General features: G+C 40.9%; 1 protein-coding gene across 5 annotated transcripts in view; it reads right to left on the reverse strand.

The window, feature by feature from the left end:
• The window catches only part of NCAPD3 (non-SMC condensin II complex subunit D3), a 98,611-nt gene that overhangs the window by 77,863 nt on the left and 1,474 nt on the right, over positions 1–19,274 (reverse strand). Inside the window, exons 1-3 of one of the 5 annotated variants that reach the window (XM_058289290.2) lie at positions 18,613–19,273; positions 14,209–14,363; positions 9,184–9,346 (exon numbers count right to left, since the gene is read on the reverse strand). In XM_058289290.2, the coding sequence (XP_058145273.1) occupies positions 9,184–9,346; positions 14,209–14,363; positions 18,613–18,676 (382 nt within the window). In that variant the 5' untranslated portion in view covers positions 18,677–19,273. Of the gene's footprint in view, positions 1–9,183; positions 9,347–14,208; positions 14,364–18,612; position 19,274 lie in introns of those variants that run through there. The other 4 variants (XM_058289291.2, XM_071212434.1, XM_071212436.1 and 1 more) reach the window with 4 other exon arrangements.

Here is a 19,274-nt window from a genome sequence, read left to right on the forward strand (position 1 = left end):
GTCCAGTGTCTAGAGGCAATTTCTGGACAATAGCAGAGGAATGGCAAACCCAAGGAGATTAAGATGGTCTTACTGAGATAAGAATACAGAAATCAGAGTTCAGCAATCTGCACAGTGCTGAAAATTAACCCATGCGAGCACAAGGTAAAACTCCACAAGGATAGGGAAAGAACACCATATAAGGAGCTAGAAGCTGAACAATTTTCAGAGTTCACACAGGGCTGAGACATGGCTGAGTTCTGACCAGCTAGAGTGGAGAGACCCTGTTTAACACCAGAAGCAGCCTGCAGAGACCTCAGAAGGAACACCCGAAAAGTGGAGTTAAACTATCTCTAGAGGAAAGCCAATTGTTCTCTGCCTTAACACAGCTCCAAAATGGGCCTCAAAAGATCAAGTTCATCTACCAAAAGCTGCCTACAAAAATATACTTCAACATTCATTAAAGAAAACAACAAAATCCAGACATTCAACAACCTAACATTCAAAATATGTAGCATCCAATAAAAAATTACTGGGCATGCTAAGAAGCAGGAAATGTGACCCATTTTAAAAAAAGGAAAATCAGTCAATAGAAACAATCCCAGAAGCTGCAGAGATGATGAAATTAACAAGAGCCTTAAACTAGGTACTGTAAGTATGCTCAATAATTTATGTAATAGGAAAAAGATCAGCATAACAAGGAAAGAAATGAAAAAAATTTAGGAAGACCAAGTGGAAATTGTGGATCTCAAAAGAAAAAGTCTTTGGAGGGATACCACTAGATTAGATACTGTGGAAACAAAGATCAATGAACTTAAAGACACAACAGAAGCACAAAAACAAAAAAATGAATAGAGCTTCAGTGACCTGTGGGAGACTATAAAGCAATCTAACATAAAAATAACTGAAGTCCCAGGAAATAGGGGAAGAGAAAAAATATTTGAAGAAATAATAACAGAAAAATTTCCAAATTTGTTGAAAATTAAACATCCAGAAACCTAAGAAGGAAACTACTGTTTGTAGGTTCTTATATTTTGTGTAAAGTGGTACAATACTAATCAGAAGATAGATTTTTAAAAGTGCTTATTGTGTACCCTAGATCAAGCACTTAAGAAATACACACATACACATACGAAAAGGTATAGCTAATAAGTTGAAAAAGCTAACATGGAATACTGAAAAAATACCTCATCCAAAAAAGGAAGAGGGAAAAATATAAGATGGGACAAGTAGAAAATCAACAGTAATCAAAATAGTGTGCTACTGGCAAACAGATACACATACAGATCAAGGAATAGAATTGAGTGCAGAAATAAACCCTTATATTTATTGTCAATTGATTTTCAACAAGGATGCCAAGACAATCCAGCAGGGAAAGAATAGTCCTAAACAAATGCACTATGTTGACTGGATATTCACAAACAAATGAATGAAGCTGGATCCCAACATCACATTTTAAGCAAAAATGAACACAAATGGATTACAAACTTAGGTCTAAGAGCTAAAATTATAAAACTCTTAGAAGAAAATTTAGGAATAAATCTTCATGACCTTAGACTAAGCAATGGTTTGTTAGCTACAATACTAAAGGCACAAGTGAAAAATGAAAAATAGATAAACTGGACCTCATCAAAATATAAAAATTTTGTGCTTCAAATGATGTAATAAAAAAAAAGTGAAAGACAATGCACAGGATGGCAGAATATATTTGCAAATCATGCATCTGATAAGGAGTTAGTATTTAGAATATATAAAGAACTCTTAAAACTCAACAGTAAAGATGAAGAAACTAATTAAAAACTGGCAAATGGTTTGAATAGATTTCTTTAAAGAAGACACACAAATGGCCAATAAGCACATGAGAATTTGCACAACATCATTAGTCATTAGGAAAGTAATAAAAATCAAAACTACAACGAGCTGCCGCATCACACCAACTAGTTGGCTAGATGAAGGCCACGCAATAACAAGGGTTGGTTAGGATGTGGAAACTGGAACTGTCATACATTGCTGCTGGGACGCTAATATGATGCAGTTGCTTTAGTTTGGTAGTTCCTCAAAAGGTTAAACAGTTACCACATGACCCAGAAATTCCACTTTTAGGTGCACGTATGTGTATGTGTCCAAGAGAAATGAAAGCATATCCACAGAAAAACTTGTATAAGAATGTTTCTAGCAACATTATTCAAAGTAGTCAAAAGGTGGAAACAACCCAAATGCTCATCAACTGAAGAATGGATAAAATGTGTTATATCCATACAATGGAATATTATTCAGCCATAGAAAGGAATAAAGTATTGATACATGTTATCAATACATGTTATCAAACAAGGATGAACTGGGAAAACATTATGCCAAGTAGAAGAAGCCAGACACAAAAGGCCACATATTGTATGATTCCACTTATGTGATATGTCCAGAAAGGGCAAATCTATAAAGCAGCTTAGGGGTTACCAGGCCTGGAGTGAAGGATAAATGGGAATGACTGTTAACAGGTATGAGTTTTCTTTTTGGAGTCAGGAAAAAGTTTTAAAATTAGATACCTGAGAGAAGATGCAAATACACAAAACAAGAAATGAGAAAGGAGATATCACCATTGACCCCACAGAAATAAAGACAATCATAAGAGGATATTTTGAAAAACTATATTCCAACAAAAATGACAATTCAGAGAAATGGACAAAGTCCTAGAAATACATAAGCAGCCTATATTGACGAAAGAAGAAATTGATGATCTCAACAAACCAATCACAAGTAAAGAGATAGAATCAGTCATTAAAAACCTCCCAACTAAGAAGAGCCCAGGGCCAGAAGGCTTCACAGGTGAATTCTACAAAACATTCCAGAAAGAACTAACACCAACCCTGCTAAAACTCTTCGAAAAAATTGAAAAATTGAAGGAACATTACCTAACTCATTCTATGATGCCAACATTACCCTAGTACCAAAGCCAAACAAAGACACCACAAGAAAGGAAAATTATAGGCCAATTTCTCTAATGAACCTAGACACAAAAATCCTCAACAAAATACTTGGTAACTGTATTCAACAACACATAATAAAACGAATTATACACATGACCAAGTGGGATTCATTGCAGGTATGCAAGGATGGTTCAACATAAGAAAATCAATCAATGTAATACACCATATAAACAGATTAAAAAAAAAAGTCACATGATTATATCTATAGATGCAGAAAAAACATTTGACAAAATACAGCATCCTTTCTTGATAAAAACACTGCAAAAGATTGGAATACAAGGAAATTTTTTGAACATTATAACGAGTATATATGAAAAACCCACAGCCAATATCACTTACAATGGTGAAATCCTAAAATCCTCCCCTCTAAGATCAGGAACAAGACAAGGATGCCTACTCTCACCCCTTTTATTTAACATTGTCTTAAAAGTACTTGCTCGAGCACTGAGGCAAGAACCAGATATAAAAGGCATTCAAATTGGAAGGAAGAAGTCAAAATTTCATTATTTGCAGATGACATGATCCAATACATAGAAAACCCTTAGAGGTCTACAACAAAGCTTCTAGAACTCATAAATGAGTTTAGTAAAGTCACAGGTTATAAGATCAATGCGCAAAAATCAGTAGCATTTCTGTACACTAATAATGAGCAAGATCAGGAGGAAATCAAGAAACAAATACCATTTACAATAGTCAATAAAAAATCAAATACCTAGGAATAAATTTAACTAAAGATGTAAAACAACTTATACACAGAGAACTACACAAGACTATTCAAGAAAATCAAAGAAGACCTAAATAAATGGAAGAATATTCCCTGTTCAGGGATAGGAAGACTAAACATTATTAAGATGTCTATCCTACCAAAACTGATCTACACATTCAACGCAATCCCAATAAAAATCAACACAGTCTTCTTTAAGGAACTAGAAAAACTAACTATGAAATAGCCAAAACATATTGAAAAAGAAAAATGAAATTGGAGGAATCACCCTACCTGACTTCAAAACATACTACAAAGCTACAGTTGTGAAAACAGCATGGTATCGGCACAAGGAGACACAAAGACCAATGGAACCGAACTGAGAGTTCTGATAAAGATTCTCATATATATAGCCATATAATATTCGATAAAGCCACCAAACCCTCTCAACTGGGAGAGAATGGCCTATTCAACAAATGGTGCCTGGAGAACTGGATATCCATAAGTAAAAGAATGAAAGAGGATTACCATCTCACACCTTATACAAAAATCAACTCAAGATGGATCAAAGACCTAAATATAAGAGCCAAGACCATAAAGACTTTGGAAAGCAGTGTAGGCAAGCATATACAAGACCTTGTAATAGGAAACGGCTTCATGAACTTCACACCAAAAATATAAGCAGCAAAAGAACAAATAGATAAATGGGACCTCCTCAAAATTAAAGCATTCTGCACCTCAAAGGAGTTCGTCAAGAAAATGAAAAGAGAGCCTACGCAATGGAAGAAAATATTTGGTAACCATGTATCGGATAGGAGACTTATAACCTGCATACATAAAGAACTCCTATATCTTGAAAATAAAAAGATAAACAATCCATTTAAAAAATGGGAAGAAGATTTAAACAGACACTTCTTCAAAGAATAAATACAAATGGCTAAAAGGCACATGAAAAAATTCTCCAAATCTTTAGCTATCAGGGAAATGCAAATCAAAACTACAATGAGATACCATCTTACTCCCAGACTGGCAGCTATGAAAAAAAGAGAAGACTACAAATGCTGGAGAGGATGGGGAGGAATGGGAATACTCATCCACTGCTGGTGGGAATGCAAAAGGATCCAAACATTCTAGAGGACAGTTTGGCAGTTTCTCAGAACACTAACCACAGATCTGCCATATGACCCAGCAATTCCACTGCTGGGTATATACCCAGTAAACTGAAAACAAGGACACAAACCGATATATGCACACCAATGTTCATAGCAGCATTGTTCACTATCGCCAAAAGTTGGAATCAATCCAAATGCCCATCAACAGACGAGTGGATCAATAAAATGTGGTATATACACACAATGGAATACTACTCGGCTGTAAGAACAAACACACTACAAACACACGTGATTACATGGATGGATCTTGAGAACCTTATGTTGAGTGAAGCAACCCAGGCATTGAAAGACAAGTACTACATGACCTCAATGATATGAAATAAGTAAACCAAGCTGCCTAAGAGAGCTAGAGACTGGATGATAGGCTTACAGGAAATCCGGGGGTAGAGGAAGGATGTAAGCTGACACCTACATGGGTGAAATCTATGATAAACTGGAGGTAAGTGTATGTACAAAGAAGGGATAAAATGGGGGCATAGGGTTACCTTTGGGTGGGACTTAGCAGGCTTGAGGGGGCTAGGGATGGGGGGATGGGTAATATTGCCCAAGAAATTGGGGGGAGGGTGGGGCAACATTCGAACATAGGAGATTTCAGATATTTGGTTGAGAGCATAATGCTGAGAAAACTTTTCCAAAAATATAACAAGGAAAATTACCTCTTTAAGATGCTTAAAGGGGATAATCTGATGCAGGACAGGCTCCTAGGGAATATGTGAATGCTCATTTTGCCATAGTGGGTTGTATCATTGGATAGAGACCCATATAATGAGAGTTAAGGTATACCCACATCATGGGGAGGACTGATGCCATCAAATAGAGGGAACTGTATCTCTCAAGAGAAATGGTGGCTCCCAGGGCATCAGGGCAGTTGAGCATGTCAAGCCCTCAACACTGTTGCAACTATCTCTGAACATGGCCCTTCAAGTAATGAAGATTGACTGTCACTGTGGGCCCTAGGTGGAGGGGGAAAGAGGTATTGAATAGACAGAACCAATGTACCTTTGTGGGCAATAGAAGTGTTTCGCAAGAGTATGCAAGGATGGATATAAGCATGTAAAATAACACCAAAAATATATAGGGGCTGATAGGCTAAAATGTAAATCATAATGTAAAACATAAGATAACTAAAAATTTAGAAAATTGTGTAGTCTAAAATATAAACCACAATGTAAACACACACACACACAAAATCAGATACCTGTGAATTTAATGAAAAGGTGCTTTTATATGTGAATGTCCTTGTTCTTAAGAAATACGAAAGGATTAAGTGTACAAGGGGCATGGTGAATACAATCTACTCTCAAATGTTCAGAAAGTAATAGAAAGATAGATTGACAGATCTAAAACAAATGGAGAGATGGTTAGAACAATAAAGCAAACGTGGCAAAAGATTAAAATTGGTGGATGAGAGTATTTGGAATACACTGGAGTTTTGTTTTTGTTTTTTTTTTAAAGGAGGTGACCAGGATTGCATCTGGGACCTCATACATAGGAAGCAGGTACTCAATCACTTAACTACATCTGCGCCCCAGGTTTGTACTATTTCTGTATCTTTCCTGTAAAATCTGAAATTAGTTAAAAATAAAGTTTAAAAAGAAACAAAACAAAAACCCAGGGATAACAAACATGGGAGAGTGCCAGAAGTTCATTGAGAACTAAATGTTGAGTAAAACGTATCAAAGTATAAGTAGGAGGGTTACCTGGTTAGGACGCTCAGGGGGTATGGTCTGATGCGGGAGGACTCCGGAGGGAATAGCTGAAGGCTCATTTTGCCAAGGTGGGTTCTACCATTGGGTGGGGTGGACCCATATCCTGGGGAAGACTAATGCCGTCGAATAGAGAGAACTGTATCTCTCGTGAGAAAGGACGGCTCCCAGGGCATTAGATTGGCAGGCGTTGTGGGCCCTAAGGGGAGGGGAAAATGGATGTGCAATGGATGGAACAAAGGTAAATAAGGGGGCAAAAGAGGAGTTATGTGAGAGTACACGAGGATGAATATAAAACAGCTAATATCACACCAAAAACATATAGGGGACGACAGACTAATAATGAAAACCATAAGACAAAACATAGGATAACTAAAAAATTTAGAAAACTGTACAACCTAAAGTATGGACCACATAGTAAGCACAAAGGTTACTTTGTTTGAAAACTATAGTTTCGGAATCTGTACATCAGTTTCAGGAAATATGATATGAATAAGTTAAAAGATTATTGCTGTGGAAGGGAAAAGGTTTTATGGTGGATCTGGGGAAATACTGTATATTGTATATATGAATTTTGGTGATCTAAGACTCTTCTGAAGCTGACATTATGTTGGGATTCACTTTACGGGAAGTTTTGGATCACAGAGTGGTTCAACAATGGCAGCGGAGGAATACTGATATGGGATGTTATTGACAGGATATATATGGTTGACAGGGAGTTATACAGGGCATATGCCCAGGGTATATGGTAATGTCTATATATACTCATAGTGGAAACAATTAAAAACAACAGCTGGGGGGGTACTGGGCTCCTGGCCGGGGGGTCACTGTTGTGGGCCCTGGGAGAGCAGCGGCAATCCTCCAGGTGCAACGGCAAGAACCAGGAAGGAAGGAGGGCCCAACAGTGGGCTCTTGATACTAATGGCTACACTTTTGAGCCTATGCATCTGCAATAAGAACAAGGCCTAGAGTAGCATTGTGCCTGGGGGTTTCCTCCTGACAGCCTTCATGTTACTCAAATGTGGCCACTCTCACAGCCAAACTCAGCGTGTAGATGTGATGCATTCCCCCCAGCGTGGGACACGACACCCGGGGATGAGCCTCCCTGGCACCGAGGGATCACTACCACATACCAGCTGAAGAAGCAACTAGAAAATGACCTTGAATTAAAGATTCAATGTGGAACAGCAGAATATACCTATCTACATATAATAACATGACTTTGGGAAGCGGTTTGACCTAATGTAAGGGGGAAATGGAAAGGAGAAATGAGATTATAAGGCTGTCTCTAAAAAAGAGTCTGGAGGTTGTCAGAAGGAATACCCCTATGTACAACTGAACAGAGTCTAAGAGACAGATAAGGTAGATACAACCCCAGGTATTGGTTCTTTTGAGGGATAAAGAGACCCACGGGTTCTATGGTCATGGCAGAAGGGGTTCACTGCCATGACAGATGGCCCTTCTTTGGAGCTGGTGTTTCTGCGTGATGGAAATGGACTCAGAGGGGATCTCTTTTCACAAGACTTGCATGCTACTTTATTGGAATTGTAGTTGGTGCTGGGTTTAAGATATATGTAGGGGATTTGAATCTCTGGACTGATAATATGACACCCAGGCCCAGAGCCTCAACAGACTTCAGCTCCTACACTTTGATTTATTGGACTTACTCCACTCAGCTAACATGGAGTTGAAGAAGGTCAACCACCACAACATGGAGCCTAGAGTGTCTACAACTAGAAGCGGGAAGAGTGCATCCAGTACCCATGTGGAATCTAAGCCCTCACTTGACATAGGTGTGCAATGGACACAACCAATCCAATGTCCACAGAGAAAATGTGGAATGGGTATGGGAACGGTAGCCATGGGGGCTGCTGGGTGTGGGGAACGGGAGGAAGAGATGAGATGTGGAGGTGTTTTCAGGACGTGGAGTTGTCCTGGATAGTGCTTCACGGACAATTACGGGACACTGTAGATCCCCCCAGGGCCCACTGGATGGAACGTGAGAGAGTCTGGGCTATGATGTGGACCACTGACTATGGGGTGCAGTGATGCTCAGAGATGAACTTACCAGGTGCAATGGATGTATCACGATGATGGGAGAGAGTGTTGCTGTGGGGGGAGTGGGGGGCGGGGGTGGTGGGGTTGAATGGGACCTCATATATATTTTTTTAATGTAATTAAAAAATAATAATAATAAATATTAAAAAAAAAAACCCAGGGATATGTAAAACCCAGAGGGTTCCAGGAACACAAGATGGTTAACTGGGGGATACTGGATGAATCATCCTCAATCTGGAGAGGAAGTTAGGAGAAATTCATACTGGCATGGGGGGGAGTGTGAGTTCTTACAGCTTGGAAACATCTCCACACATACGCCAGTCTTATCCACACATACTATTTGTATTAGGGTATAGACACAGAATAATGCCAGAAAGCAAACACATTTAAAGAAAAGAAAAAGACATTTTTTTATACACTTACAAAATGCCAAATATTTCCCATACTAACTCTCAGACCAAGCCTATGAGATGCATGACCACTGCCCCACTGTGTAAGTGAGAAAATAAAGTATAAGACTTGCAAACTGTGCAGGGGAAAATATAATAAAAGGTTTGTCATATCACACTGACTATACAAACCTGGTATTTCTAGTAGCAGAAAATAAAGCCCAGCAGCATGAAGGCCATATTCTCGATACTGTACACTGACATTTTTCTTATGAACTGTTTGAACGAAGTGATAGAATAATGCCACCAGTGCACTGTGGGAGACACTGTTCTCAGTGAAGAAGGTCCAAATGCTCTAGGGGTGTGGGGGTGGGAGATTACAAAAGCAGATGATTAGAGAAATGGGGAAATACATTGTTTGAAATTTAATGCTTTACAAAAAGGGTAGACTCTGAATGGCAATGTTTGCCATCTTCAAAGGAACTAAAATGAAAAAATTAAAATTAAATATTATTCAAATTTCCAAAGATAAATAAATATTTAAATAATTAAACTCCCCAAATTTTTAAGTAAGTTTGAAGCATACTAACTTCTAAAATTATTAAAGCCTAAAACTGCACTAAGACTTCTGGGACACCCTAAGTCAGTAATTCCTCAGACAAGTTACTCCTCCATCTATTTTAAAGGGACCCAAATGCCAGTTTTCATTCTACTGAGGAAACCAGAGCCATTTATTTAAATGTTCTACAGGTTGTGGGTGACAGGAGTAGGAGAGACACCTTAAAGTCTCTCCCTCAAAACATGTAGTAGGCCTAGGTCAGAAAGGAAATAAGCCCTAGAATATCAACCTCAAATTTATAAAATTCATCATTGTTGCATGCTTTTTACTATGAAAAACACACCAAGGAATTAATTTCTATCTCTCTTTTTTTGACCTTTGCAGCACTCATTTAAATTTTTTTTTTAAAGATTTATTTATTTCTCCTCCCCCGCCCCCACACTGGCTGTCTATTCTCTGTGTCTATTTGCTGTGTCTTCTTCGTCTGCTTCTGTTGTTGTCAGCGGCACAGGAATCTGTGTTTCTTTTTGTTGCATCATCTTGTTGTGTCAGCTCTCCATGTGTGCAGTGCCATTCCTGGGCAGCTCTCCTCACGGGGTGCACTCTTTGTGCACGGGGGTCCCCCACGTGGGGGACAACCCTGTGTGGCATGGCACTCCTTGCGCGCATCAGCGCTGCGCATGGGGCCAGCTCCACATGGGTCAAGGAGGCCTGGGGTTTGAACCGTGGACCTCCAATGTGGTAGACGGACATCCTAACCACTGGGCTAAGTCCGCCGCCGTACTCATTTGATTTTAAAAGAGGCACACTGCTCAGAAAAGGGGCAGGGGTTTCCCAGTCATCCTGCTTATCAAAATGGCTCAGGGAGACCACATATTCAGCTAGATATTCACTGGATAGCAAAACTGTAACAAGTTTAAAACACAATACAAAATTTAAAATACTGTGATAACAATTCATGTAGCCACCATCAGAAAAGGAGTTCAACATGAATAAAATGTTTGAGGAAATTGATGTTCATTTCTCTTAAGAATTTTTAAAAAGTTTTTAATCATTTTAAGATAAAACTTTTCAAGCACCTATTACAGCAGGACAATTTCCAACACGAAGCTCAGCAACCAATCCTTTCTTATAGCCATGTATAGACACTTTACTGGAATGAACATTCACATGACCACATTACATCTCTCCACCTCTTGCATTGTCTTGTTTTACTTATCTTAGTTTTAAACACAAGAGAACTCTTTAAAAAGCCTGCACTTTGTATTAAACACCAGTTAATATAAGCAAAACAGAGGGCTGCAGTAACAACTTTTAACCTGTGATTTGGCAGTAAAAGGTAGCAGTACCGTATATATTAAAAATTGGCATTAAGTTACTGTAGATATCACACTCATTATGCTGCAGTACTGTACACATTTTTCTTAGAAATTAGCTGTTTGTGTATATCAGTATTTGTAACTGCAACACATTGTTATGAGAGAAATGTTACTGGGGAAACAGATTAGATAAGCCATTTTTAAGGTACTGTCATATAGCTTGGAACGAAATGACCTAAAATCATTTTAACCATTGCTACTGGAAAGCTACAGACAAAATTGGAAGGCTTTATTCATTCTTGAATTTTTCCTTTCTAAAGAGCTCTTCTACTTACACATGCCTAAATTCTTTTAAAATATTGAGGGATACCTGTCTGCATAATAAAGCTGATCATGTTCTGCTACAGTTTGCAGGTGAAAACAAAATATTAGGAAATATGCTAGTTTTTGCTATTGCTGCAATGCAATTACCAAATAGCCTTAGATATGAGTAGACAATTGCTATAAACTGAACACAGCAGCAACTAAATATGGTTTATTCTGAGTACCTCAGAAAAAAATACAGGCCTTCAAGAAATCAGACCTTATATACCTGCTTCCCTGAAAAGAAAGGTGATACCTTGGATTAGGCCCCGTGCTTAGCAGGTGCCACCTTCAAAAGAAGCCATTTCAAATCCTTTCAGCACTCTCCTTTCCTTCACTCTACCCCACTGTGCCGCCCTGGTGGTCCCCAGGACAATCTCACCCCGCTGCCCCCACATCCCTGCCTGAGGAGGCAGCCCCCAGTCACCTCAGCAGCATCCCATGCGATGGCCCCTTCCTGGTCTTCCCACCTCCAATGCTGCACACCTGTACACTAGGCTGCCCCTGCCCGTGACTCCCCCAGTTGCTCTCCTGCTCCCGGTGAACCTACATTGCCGGGGTTCAGTCTGTCCCCTTCCCTCTCTGACTCATGCAGCCCTTGGCTGATCTGGAGATCCTGACTTCTCCTGTAGACTTCTGACCCATATTTTCCACTCCCTAAATAGCTCCTAACAGAATCTCACACTCCAATGCCTAACATTGAACTTGTAGTTTTCCCATTTGGACTTGAGCTTTCTCCCTTATTCTCCACCTTGGTTAACAGTATCATTACCCTCCTAGTTTTGGAAGCTTGGTAATCTCTGACAACTCGTTCTCTCACTCCCTATACCCAGTCAACTTAGCAGTCTGTACCATACCTTGGAAATTTGACAAAGGCTGACTTGTTCACAAAGCCCAAAGTCCCTTGTAACTCTACTTTCCAGCCCCCACAACTGTGACTCCAGATCACACCCCACTCATAAAGACAAACCAAGGACGTGAGTCTCCCAAGGGATCTCCTGCTGTCCCATTTCTTCTGATGTCAGTCTATCCACAGTCAAGAATAGTTATCTTAAAGAGATCTACTCACCTTACTTAGCCTATTACTCACTGCAACCTCCTCCTCATAGAGCTGGCTATGAGGATTAAATGGGTCTAATGTGTAGAACACAATCAGGCATACAATAAACACCCTACTAAAATTTCTGACCCGCCCTTAGTGGAGCCCCACATCGGGCTGTGATCTAGTCTCCCTCTAACTTATAGTCCCACATCCCACCACATCTTTTGAAATTCTGTACATCACTGTTATTATACTTCACACTAAATATTCCCTGCATATTTCCAATGGGCTGTCCCTTCACTTGGAACATCCTACAACTCTCATTTTCGCTAGTCAACATTCTACCCATTTCTGAAGACTCGCTTCAGGACTTGCCTCTCAGAGGTCTTCCCAGTCCTACATTCTCCCTCTTCCATGCTCCTTAAATGGTATCTATACCTCTTTTAAAGCAACTGTTACTTTTGGGGATCAAACTGGGTCCCCCACAAAAGGCATGTTCAGATTGCAACCCCTGGTCCTATGGGCATAAACCGATTTGTAAATAAGACCGTTGAAGATGTTATTGTTAGGCTATGCCCACACTGAAACGGAGTGGGCCTTAATCCAACATGGCTGAAGTCCTAAAAAGCAAAGGAGATTGGACCTGGAAAGAGAAGTCACAGAACAGCCAGAAGCTGGAAGTCAATGGAACCCAAAAGACAAAGGAGATCTGCCATGTGCATTGCCATGTGATGGAAAAACCAAGGATCTAGGATTGTGGCAGCCAGACGCAAATGCCGCAGTCTTTGGGGAGAAAACATTGCCTTGCTGATGCCTTGCTCTTGGACTTCTAGTCTCAAAACCATGAGCCAATAAATTAGCCATTTAAGCCTATCCACTGTATGGTATTTGTTTTAGCAGCTAGGAAACTAATATATTTACAAACCAAATATTTGCAGTTCTGCCTGAGACTCATGGTAGATCTACCCTCCTGCAGCTGGATGTAGGCACTAGACTTACTCTGGCCAGGGAAGTGTGAGTGGAAGTTCTGGGAGCCAGTACTTAAGCCTCTGATTCCTTGAAGAGAGAGAGAAGCTCTTTACAGTAACCATCACTTTCTCTTCTAAGGTACTTAATGCAGGGCCCAGCACTGTGTTTACTAAATGTCTAATTAGATGATTAAAGCTTTAAACAGCTATGTGAAACTTTTAACTGAAATATTTTTCATTTATTTAAATCAAAGGTTCTTAACCTTTTTTGTTCCACGGACCCTTCTGCCAGTCATGTGAAAACCAGAGACCCCTTGCTAAGTCCACACTCTACCGTTTATTACTTAATAAACACATCGCACCTGCACCAACATGTCCTGACAAGAATGTTTCTTTGAATTTCAATTTAAGCTCATGGGCCCCTTCCTAAAAAGCCCTCATTTAAACGGTTCAGATGTTAATAGCTAATTATTTTTGTTCTGCTTCTTAGTCTTTCCATTCTTTGATAAGCAGTTAATGATATAATAAGTGCTCTAGTAAGAACTCAATATTTAAAGGAACTCTGGATAAATCTGTTGGTAATTCAAATAGTCTTTTCTCAGATTTTTTTTTAAAAATTACAAATAAAATCAGATTTTCTTAAAGTTAAGGCATGCTTAAATAGCTATTTACATTTTTCTTGGCCTACTTTTCATATTTGGTTTGGTTTATCTTTCTTCTACTTGTCTTTTTTCCTCTAATTTGCTGTTCTAAAAAATGGTCATGATTTTTTTAAAAGTTACAGACTAATACCTTAAATCTTTTGAAGGGAAGCGCATAGGCTATTCTAATAAAAAAGACATTCTTTATTCTACTCTTATTGTATGCCTATGAACCATATATTTAAAAGGCTAAATTTTAGATTATAGTGACTTTTATCTTCTGTTTCTAACACCTAAAGATGGCTAGTTTGATTTTTTTTTTTACCTCTGTAGATCCATGCTCTTCAGTAGCAAAGGGGAAAAGACTTTCATAGAGTTGTATGAATGCATCCAATCCATTCTCTATGATCTCTGCTTCTATGCTGGGATCCAGAGGCTCAGTCTCTGTGAAGTCCAGGTCCCATACTGTGTCCACCCATGCTGGGAGAAAAATACAATTAATTGCACTCTATAAGAGGTAAAAAAACAAAACACACCAACTATCTTTAGACTCTAGGGACACTCAAAGGAGAAAAATACATTAGTCATATGAAATACAGGTTTAACCTAATTAAAGGAAAGCAAAAAAGGTTAAGAAAAGCTTTTTCTTTTTCTAGCTATGAGGTTCATCACCTTTACAAAGTATCAAGAAGGATATGAGAGTTCTGGGGAATGACAGTTAAACACTTAATTATCAGGCTCTACTACTTTGTCAATCTGGAGAAGAGGATAATGAAAGATGCCCTCAGATGTTACTTTTGAAAACCAGGTTAATAAACCCAAGTAAATTGGGCTCTGGGGCAGTAATACAGTATGTTTAAAAAACTGATATGATTTCCCCAAGAAGTTTAAACTAGAGGAGACAAGACAGACTCATACTCAGAGAAAGGTCTAGACAATGATTTCAGACACAGGGACAGGAAGAATGGAGGTAGAGTGAGAGAATGTGACATTATAGCAGCATTCCAGGAGGATTCCTTGCCAACATCTCTGAACTCCACACCTTTTCATGCTTTTCTAACAGATTATTTTTACCCAGTGTTTTACTGTATGTCATTCCCCCAAACAGAAAATGAGGACTAGACAGAAACATATGGACATCCCACACAGGTTACTAATTAGGTACTCCAAATCACTATTTCTTAAGTATTTGTTAACCATTGATTTAGAGACACGGGGCATAGTGTGAAGGTAAAGAAAAACTGGAGATAGCAAACCTTTCTTTCCTGGTTCTCAGCATTATACTGCAATGAGGAAATGAAAACTCTGGGTTTAACTAGACCCATCCTCCTTAGAATGCAATTAACTAATCATCTTTGGTCACTTGAGCTTGACCATGGAGGAGGGAGATCCCTTCTGCACCCCTAGTGGCTTCTTACTGCATTCCCCCCCAAAAGTATGCACTATGCTGCTTGGAAGATCTGGAAAATGCAACTCATCTCTCTCTTCTCAATGATGTCTCAATTCCCACCACAGATCAACAGTCAAGGTGCCGCCCTCTTTTCTTGATTTTCCTTGCAACAGCCTTTTCCTGTCAGCAGCGATCTACTGTGGAAGGTGGTTCCTGGCCCTGATTTCCAGTCCTCCTGAAATCATCTGGGTAACTTCAGTCACAAACCGCCAACACTTCTGAGCCTTTACTGCATACACAAGCAATAATACTGATCAATTTTACAAGAGAAGGATTCTACTGGAAAGATTTACTAGCAGATGAGTGGGAATAAAGGTAAAGGGGGTTGGCAGGGAAAAGAAAAGAAATTGTGATTCGTGGTTCACTCTTCCTGAAAGTAACTAAAACTTGTGGAGTAAGAGTTTAAGGTTGAGAAAATTCTACACACTAACAATTTTTTTCTATTAACTGGAAAGACTGCCAAAATTTTAGCACCAGACCATCTCAGTCCAGTTTACAATCACAATTGTTCAGGGGGAACAAAGTTTGAGGACCACAACGCTACCAAATACAATGATGAAAATCTCATGGGAAGTCAATACATTCTTATTAAATGATACTGAAGACAAGACAGAGAAAACCTTGCAAAGGCAACAGTTTTGTTGAAGGGGTAATCCTGAGTTGAGGGGTTGTTGCCTTAGATCCATCCCAAGGATGCATGGGGTTTCCTGTCCAGGGAAAAACAAACAAACATCTGTCCTGGGAAAGGAGATGCTCAAGAAGATCTAAAGGTCAAGTCATTACACATTCTGTGGTCACAAAAATTGGGAAAAGCAGTTTCTCTTCTATAAACTTTCTTTCCAGTAGCTGGAGATACTCATTTTCACCTTGTTGACACTTTTCCCCCTTCTTTCAGCCCTGCTTGATCAGTTTTATCTGTATTTACAAGAATAACAACAGAAAGGAGAAGTCCATGAGCTGTAATTTCTCAAGTCCATAAAACTCTAGGGACAATCAGCCAACAGAAGGTTCTCAATTCAAGAATGTAAATAAAAAGGACTTAAATTAATGATGGCAGGTTTTCTAAACACACAACACTATTTCTAACCTCATTTCTGGATCATATCCACACAGGTCCAACAACAACAAAAAAAGACTGTTGGTACCAGGAAATCTGGAATTCTACTAAAGACGTTGCCTTGAGACTTCTTCAAATTGCTTCATACTCTATGCAAGCCAAATTGCTCACTATCCCTCTGATTTTTCAACTGTCAAATGGAGATAACATCTGTACTACCTACTTCACTTAGGATGGAAGAGGAGGAAATTCATCATTTATTCACTCGACAAACCATTTTGACAAGATACTATGGGGAAGCCACTAGGATTAGTGCTAGGGATACAACAATGAAAACCAGTGTGTTCTTGTCCACAAAGATCTCACCATCTCACACTTAAGACAACAAAAACAAACAAACAAACAAAAAAACCTGTTAATAGGAGATAGATCACTGAGTTTTGAGTCAGATACAACACTGTGCTTCCAACACAGGAGACACTCAGTAAGTGATAGACAGCCATTATTTTTATAACGGATAAATGTTAAAAAAGTAACAGGTATGTAAAATGCTAGAGACCATAACAGAATATATTACTTTGGGAGGGAGTGAAGAATAAGAATATCCTTTGGGATAATAATTCTTTAACTAGACCTGAATGTGGTAGTTTGCCAAGTAAAGAAAGAAAACTGCATTCCAGGCAGAGAGAGAAAGAGATTATAAAATGTTTAGAAATCAACAAAATGGTTACAATGTAGTATTTGAGTATGGAGGGTAAGAATTAGTAATTTTTCAACAATTATTACAGCCAGGTACTAATCTTTACAAAAACCCTGTGAAGTAGAGGTACAAAGAAACTGACACTTGGCGAGATTAAGCAACTTGCCCAGTGATGCATGGATGCTATGTAGAAGAGCCAAGATACCAATGGAAGTGTCTCTGACGCTTAAGAATATGCTATTGGATAAACGCTGACTGGAGTGGACAGTGAAGGCACTTCTACAGCACACCAAAGATTTGGTCATTTATTCAGGAAACAAAGGGGAAACATTAAAGATTCAAAATTATTCAAAACTGCAACGTTCAAAATTGTGTTTGAAAAGCAATTCTGATGGAGGTGTGGGGGACGGACTGAAAGAGGGAGCATCACAAAAGCAGCTGCCTTCTGCAGGATACACCTGCAGTACTCCGGAATGAGGGCCTGAACCTGGGTAGTAGCATCAGGAGTGGTAGAGAGGTCCTGAAAGGCCTTTCTAAGGTGGGCAGCAGGTGGTTGTGGGGATCAGCACTGAAGGAGAGATGGACTGGCTGGTGCCAGTAGCTGTCTTTGGGAATCTAGATTAAAAAGCATGTTGGGTGGTAAAGAAGAGTTCAGCTTCATACATGTGACGTTTGTGGTGCCTACGAGATAGCCAGGTGAGCATATGAACATAAAGTTCAAGAAAGGAGGCTGGCTGAAAAGAAGAAATCACAAGAATGGATGGTTGCCAAGTTGCCAAGGAGATATGCATAAGAAGGGGAAGGACAAGAAAACAGATGCAAAAGAACAGAAAGAGATCAGGCAACATGACAGCATAAGCTCTTTTTTAAACAATTTTTATTTTTTAAACAGTTACTACACTGAGTTGAGCCTCTGATTGTAATCCGGGTCACTATGGCTCCGGGCAGTGGCACAAACCTGAAGACACAGGACCCTTCCCGAGTGTTGAGCCCCGCCCCGTTCCCCCTCAACGCTCCCGAAAGCCAGGGCACCATTCGGATCCCCGCCCCGCCTCACCCCTCGCCCATTCCTCCTCTTTTCCTCCCCATCCACCTGTCCCGAACAGGCGCGCCCCCGCCCCAGCCTCCTCTCGTCTCCCCACAGGCGCCCCCGCCCCAGCCTCCTCTCCTCCCAGTCTCCCCACAGGCGCCCCCGCCCCAGCCTCCTCTCCTCTCAGTCTCCCCACAGGCGCCCCCGCCCCAGCCTCCTCTCGTCTCCCCACAGGCGCCCCCGCCCCAGCCTCCTCTCGTCTCCCCACAGGCGCCCCCGCCCCAGCCTCCTCTCCTCTCAGTCTCCCCACAGGCGCCCCCGCCCCAGCCTCCTCTCGTCTCCCCACAGGCGCCCCCGCCCCAGCCTCCTCTCCTCCCCTCCCCTCCCCCACAAGCCCCGGCTTCGTGCGGTCACAGCGCCAAGCTGCGCGCGGAGCCGGGCCTCCTCCTCAGCCAGCCGCTACCTCCCCGCCGCGCGGCTCCGCGTCCTCACCCGGGCTGAGGTCCGCCGGGCACCAGGGCTGCAGGCTGCCCCCGAGGCCTCCCAGCGCCACCATGGCCTCGCGCCGGGTCGCCGACCGCAGGCTCAACTTTCAAAGCTCGCTCCCGCGCGCGCTCCAGGCGCTCCCGGCGACCAATCACAGCCCGCGAGCGCCTTCGCGCCATTGGCCAATCGGCTGGGGATTGGGACGCATGCGCAGAACACGGATTGGCCCCCGGACTCTGGACTAACCAAAGGCTTGATGGGGTGATTTTTAGCTTTCCCTTTAAAGTAGGGGCCCGAAACTGAATTTAACCTAGTACGTTTTCGCAGCCACGTTTTTCTTAAGTAGGAAGAGACTTTGAGGAGAATTTGAGACAGGATACTTCCTGTCATAATTGTCACCTTTGCCCCCTTTCGAGCAACATGTCGCGTGCGTGTCAAAGGTCTATCTTTGCCCCGCTCAGACAGCACTCAGACGTTGTGCTTATCTGTATACGAATGACAGCTCAACGTGGAATTAAAAAGATCAGGGAAATGCAACCAAAAGGCTTTGGAAAGGCTAAGCGCAACCCTTGAATTTCAGGGCCGTTGGGCCGAGTCCTTACAGCAAGAGGCCCTGGCAGCCATGTCAGCTAAGGGAAGACGGCCGCCCTCTCCCACCGCACCTGCGC

The sequence above is a fragment of the Dasypus novemcinctus genome, chromosome 27 (genome assembly GCF_030445035.2).
Source record: "Dasypus novemcinctus isolate mDasNov1 chromosome 27, mDasNov1.1.hap2, whole genome shotgun sequence".
NCBI lineage: Eukaryota > Metazoa > Chordata > Mammalia > Cingulata > Dasypodidae > Dasypus > Dasypus novemcinctus.